This window comes from Podarcis filfolensis (assembly GCF_964270895.1).
Source record: "Podarcis filfolensis genome assembly, chromosome: 6".
NCBI lineage: Eukaryota > Metazoa > Chordata > Lepidosauria > Squamata > Lacertidae > Podarcis > Podarcis filfolensis.
This window is the reverse complement of record NC_139609.1, coordinates 91,387,299-91,393,298: the sequence shown is the minus strand read 5'-3', so window position 1 is coordinate 91,393,298 and position 6,000 is coordinate 91,387,299. Positions and strand designations below refer to the sequence as shown.

Sequence of the window (6,000 nt, the reverse complement as noted above, 5' to 3'; positions counted from 1 at the left end):
AGGACATCATATTATATAAAGAAATAAAATCTGTTGCATGAGGTTTTCAAGAACAATCTTGCAAACAAGCACGACTGAACCCCATCAATGATGATTTGCTTCTTTTATTTTGATAAACTTGCTCCAACGTACAGAAGTCACTGTGCGAGCATGAAGTTCTGCTGCAATATGGCCCGACTATCCAAAAAAGACACTACATGCAGGAATTCTTGCAATATTTATTTTGCACATGCAGATATCATACGGTTTGATCAGGACGACAGGGCATTTTATGACAACTGGTCCAGAAAGAGAGTTCATAAAGGCAAATATGTACGCTAATATGAGCAGCACACAAAACGCAAGTGTCTAACATGAGGTGCAGATGACTCACTGCTGCTGAATCATAAGCTGCTAAGGGGATACACGAAACTGCTTACATTGTTCTCATCCTGCACTCGCACTTCTTTAAGGACCTTCCTTGTTCTTGGACTTGCCATGGCCCTGCAACAGAGAGGAAAATAAATTAAGAGATCGGATATAAAACTACATTGCGACCCAGTAGAGATACATGTTGCAGAGATGCCCCTACGATCCATGGTTTGTAGCAGGGAGGTTGCTGGAGTGGGGTGGGGTTTGGATATTAGCATTAACTACGATTCTCAGCTTCTAAACAAATGATCATGTTAACCAGGTACCCTTGAAGCCCATTTGAAATAGGTGTGCCAAAAAATGGTTTTGGGGGAAAACCATGGTAAAAAGATCAATGATGTACCTGCAATGCCAGACTACAATGAATCATAAGCAGTACTAAGTGCAGATGTCCAAAGCTTGGGTGGCCATTTGCAAGCCATGTTTTAAGGGGACACCAGTATAAAGTTTGAACTGAGTCTCTGTGGTGTTAATAGTGTTCCATCTCTCTTAAATTATCCTGTACTGGGATTATTGCTGAATTGGGACCAGGAAAAACAACAACTGGAGAAAACAACTCCAATTAAATGCTTCAAAGTCATAGAAGTTACTGGTAGAATGAATCAGTTTTACACCATACTTCACATTTTCAAAAGAATTAATCTTTTACATAATAAACACTATTCTGAAGTGAGGCATGTTCTCAGCCAAGGAAAGTCAATACAGTTTTAAGCTTCAGGCAGCGCCTTTCTATAATAAAACCTTCCCATTTATATTACTTCTACTGTCAAGTTTTATGCACTGCTCTAGCTACTACTACCTTTCCCTTGAAAAACCACAGTGACATATAGCGTTGCAGCAAAATAACCAGCAAAGCCAGGAACTAATGTCCTGTCAGCCGGTTTCCCAGTGTGATTCATGAGGAAAGTTGTACAAATTGAAGGAGCACATTATTACTGAGTGAGGTAAGGTTGTTTCTTTGCAGGCTTGCTTGCCTTTCGTGCAAGATTTGAAGTAGATATTCCCTTTAATTGACTGTCACAGAAAATGCCATGCCATAAGGCAGAGGCAGCCCCAACAGTATCTGAAGGCACCCTGTCGGCTTAAGTTGCCGTGGTCAATAATCAGTGCTTGTAGAACTGGGGTCTTGCCCCCCCCCAAAAAAAAATGCAGGAGGAAGGGGAAGGACAATGAATGAGACCCTACTCTTTTTCCGCCTGTTCCGCCTGGCCTTTGGTTTGGAATCAATTTGATTCCCTCCCCCTCTCTCTTTTTTCCTTTCTCCTTCTGCGTTGGAACTCCTATTTGGGGACTTCCCTGGCTTTTTTCTGGCCCATGTAGGACCAGTCTGGATAGTTAGCCTTGCTGAAGACTTGACGTTTTTATCCCCAAATAAGTTTTTGATTGAGTTCCACTGAAATGAGACTGCATTTTAATGTTGTATTTTAATTTTGTTTTTTAAGCTGTATTCTAATCAATTGTTTTTATATTTGGTGTTAGTCGCCCTGAGCCCGGTCTTACAGTGGTACGTCGGGTTACATATGCTTCAGGTTACATACGCTTCAGGTTACAGACTCCGCTAACCCACAAATAGTGCTTCAGGTTAATAACTTTGCTTCAGGATGAGAACAGAAATCGTGCTCCGGCGGCGCGGCAGCAGCGGGAGGCCCCATTAGCTAAAGTGGTGCTTCAGGTTAAGAACAGTTTCAGGTTAAGTACGGACCTCTGGAATGAATTAAGTACTTAACCCGAGGTACCACTGTAGCTGGGGAGGGCAGGGTATAAATAAAAATTTATTATTATTATTATTATTATTATTATTATTATTATTATTATTATTATTACTACTCCCCATCTCCCTGTCCCTGTAATTTGAGGATCCCTAAATGAAGGAGGATGGGTTCAAGGAATCAAACCTATAGCAACCGACACAGAGAAGCAACTAACACATCACTTGTGTTCTTTTAAGATATCCCAACTGCTGAGAGCTTTTATCTCCATTCTATTCTTTGCCAGCATGGATATTCCCTGGTAGTAAGAGGGATGTGCATTTGTGACAATATCTGCCTATAAAGGGGGGCTGGAGGGAGAGCTCTGGTTCCTATTTTTCTGCAGATTGGCTCCCTACCTACTGTGCATAAACTGTAAACGCTGTCTGCAGTACACACAGACCCTAGAAGTTATGAATATACAGAATACAGTGCTGGAGGTTCAAAGCTTTTCATTATATTGCTGAAATATTTACAGCATCCCTGGATGGAAAGTCAATATTATTATACCCCATATTAAAGATGCAGAGAAAGGACTACCGCTGAGTAAGAACAGTTTGCCTAAACTACCCAGTGGGATTGTGGCATAGGAGAAGTTTCAACCAGGAACTAATTCAGCCAGTAGGTAATTTCTTGCATTAGTTCACAAGAGATTAAATTAAAAAAAATAATTCTGGGATTTAAAAATGATTAGAAGCTTACTTTTTCCTGCTCTGAAATAAAGTGGGCTGTTCCCAAGCAAAAGGAACTCTGTTTTGCCTTGGAGATTGAGAGGATGCAAAGAGAGTTGCACCGTCTCAGAATGAAAACTGTATTGGCTTTCTCCAATCTCCCCATAAAAGGAAAGTGTCAGGCAGGGAGAAGAGAAAGGAGGGGTGCAGTTTTCTGACAGCTATAGCTTCCAACCAGAGGAATCTGCTTCGTACGAAGGAGATATATGGAAACCATCTGGACTTAGTGGAGGAACGGGAAATCCACACAGGATTATTATTTTGCTTATCGGCTTAAGGAGACTAACAGAAGAGATCGTAAAGGAAAAATAGAAATTATATGAACAAGATATGATGTGGAATGGGACTGATTTGGACATTAACGCAGTAATAAGAAGATGATTTGAATCCCCCTTTGGATCTTGAAGTATGGGTTCCACCAACAAAATTTAAAAATTTGGCTTTGTAATTTGGAATTATGTGATGTGATTTAATTTGATGTGATTGGCCAGTTAATAATTTTTAAAAAAAAAAAAAAAACAACAACCAGAGGAATCTGGAATCTGACATGTTTCACTCCCTCAGAAGGAGCACCTATGCCTGCAAATTTCATTCCATGTGGTCAAGATATAAAAGTTATACAGTGGAACCTCGGGTTACGTACCTTCCTCCTTACGAACGCTTTGGGTAATGAGTTCCACTAACCCGGAAGTAGGTGCTCCTGGTAGCAGTTTGCCCCGGGATGTGAGCGGAAGTCACGCGCCTCAGGTTAAGAACGGTTTCGGGTTAAGAACGGACCTCCGGAACGATTTACGTTCGTAACCTGAGGTACCACTGTACCCATTTAGTCATTTCCTTATGTAGGCCAATGGGGGAGACAAATGAAGCCATGGATCTTCAAGGAAAGGCATTGTGGGTTACGCCTGAAGAAGTCCCTAGCTGAATTGGTCTCCTTTCTGAAGTGGAATCCAAACAAAATCTGGTCTTCAATACATGCTCCTAGCTACCCTAAGCCAATCAATGTGGTTTGTTGTTTTTTTTTAAATCCCCATAATGAATAGTGACATCAGGGAATAAAGACAGGTATAAGACACCATTATTGGCTTGCACTGCAACTATTACTCGAGGAACAAAAAAATTCAGATTCCCCCCAACCTGCTTATTAAGGTTGTTTTTTAAACACACACACACACAGACACACACACACACACACAGAGAGAGAGAGAGAGAGAGAGAGAGAGAGAGAAAGAGGGAGGGAGAGAGGCAGCTCAATAGATAGAACCACCACCAACTCTCTTTCTTTCATTAAATCAAGAATTTATTCATCTTCTTTTTAACCCACTGCATTTGCCACCCTGATTTTAAAACTAAAGTTCTCTCTTTTTCAAAGGAACGTAAGATGCGTGTACAGTTTTTCCTACACTGAGCATACTTCACGAACAATACATAGCACATCTGCAGGAACTTCATGGATCAAAATATCCAATTTTGCCTATGCAAGGAACATCATAGGTTTTTTTAAAAAAAATGTGAGAGAAGTAGCAACTCCACTATTAAACAGATGTTACATTGCACAATTCAGAATGAGCGAGCAATTAACGAATATGAATGGGACAAAGTATAGCAAGCTGACTGGGTAACAAGTCGGAGCAGTTGCATCCAACGAAGCAGTCAAAATAACAAATCTGAAAGAAGGGATTATTTGTGGGCACATAACTCTTTTCTATTGGGTAATTGTTAAGACTATAACTCTTCCCTTATCACTTGCCATCCTGGCTGTGGCTGGAGAGCCGCAGGTTTAGGATAACAGAATTCAGAGAGGAGTAGACTTCATGTTGAGTCACAGGGATGTGGAGAATCAGCATAAGAAAAATGATAGCAGATAAAACGGGGGTGTTGCATGGGAAACTGTCTTGTTGTCTGTTGAGGGCTGCAAAGTTGAGGGCTGTTGAGAGGTCCCATGTCAACACTGGATAAGACCAGAGCCAAGAGTTGGCAGTGCAATATTGGGGAGGACATAATACAAAAGCAGCAGTTAGTTTGCTGTCAAGACTGATTTAACAGCTTGAAGCCAAGAATAACTTTAATGATTTTTTAAAACTGCTTCTAATGGTGATTTATGTTTTATTGTATTAAGACAGTTGAATATGGATCTTTTTATAAACAAACGTAAATATATGAGTGCTTCTCTCAAAACGTCTGCTAGCCTAAGAAGACACATAGCTCTCTTTGATTATTTTAGGGACTTATGTTACCTGCCTTTGGGAGTGGGGAAGGTGTTCTCTCAAAGGTGGGATAAAAATACATTAAATGAATAGTTGGAAGAACTTCTCCATCTCTTGTATTAAACTAGGGAGCTTTGTTTGGATCTAATTCTAACTATAAGGTATTTTTTTCTGACTTATCCTGTTGACTTTCACTTCTACACATCTTCTTGCACTCCCTGGGCATCCACAGAACGGGTGTCATAAAAAATGGGGTGTGTGTGTGTGTGTGTGTATATATATATATATACACACACACACACACACATATATATACATATATACATATATATATATATATATATATATATACACACACGCACATATATATATATATATATATATATATATATATATATATATATATATATATATATATATTTCCTGGAAGGTTAAGCACATTTCAGACTACATTAACTAACATATTAAATTAACAGAACGATTAAAGAATGCTTTGCATTAATGTTAATTAAATAAGAGTGTATCCACATCTGGCAGGCTCCGGTTAGATTCTGGATATCTTAATTTACTACACATTAGAATGGTTATTTCCAAATGGTGGTTTGCAGGAGCTTCGTGGGTGGGTTGCTAGGCTGCTCTCAGTGGGCGTCAAGGACAGTGAAGCACAAAAGGAGAAGAGGAATGGAATGTCTCTGCTTGGTGGCGGGGTTAAAAGAAGAGTACTAAACAAAGGCAAAAAAAATAATTCTTTGGAGGTAGAGTGGGTAAAAATGTTGGGCAACTATATTGTTATAATGCAAACTATGTCCGCCCCCCACCTGCTGTCCCAGAAACCTATTTATCCCATCAGCTTCCAGAAGAATGGGCAGGCATCCTTCTTAAAACTAAAGGATAACAGTTAAGATT

The 6,000-nt window shown here is 39.8% G+C and overlaps 2 protein-coding genes across 4 annotated transcripts in view; both read right to left on the bottom strand.

The window, feature by feature from the left end:
* LOC310764693 (uncharacterized protein) overlaps positions 1–6,000 on the bottom strand; it is an 88,599-nt gene that overhangs the window by 45,586 nt on the left and 37,013 nt on the right. The window lies entirely within an intron of this gene.
* Positions 1–6,000, bottom strand: part of ARFGAP1 (ARF GTPase activating protein 1) — a 42,864-nt gene that overhangs the window by 31,506 nt on the left and 5,358 nt on the right. The window contains exon 2 of one of the 3 annotated variants that reach the window (XM_083618919.1): positions 420–483. The exons of the other annotated variants lie outside the window; for them this stretch is intronic. Coding sequence (XP_083475045.1) covers positions 420–479 — 60 coding nt within the window. The 5' untranslated portion in view covers positions 480–483. The remainder of the gene's footprint in view (positions 1–419; positions 484–6,000) is intronic. 3 annotated transcript variants of the gene reach the window in all.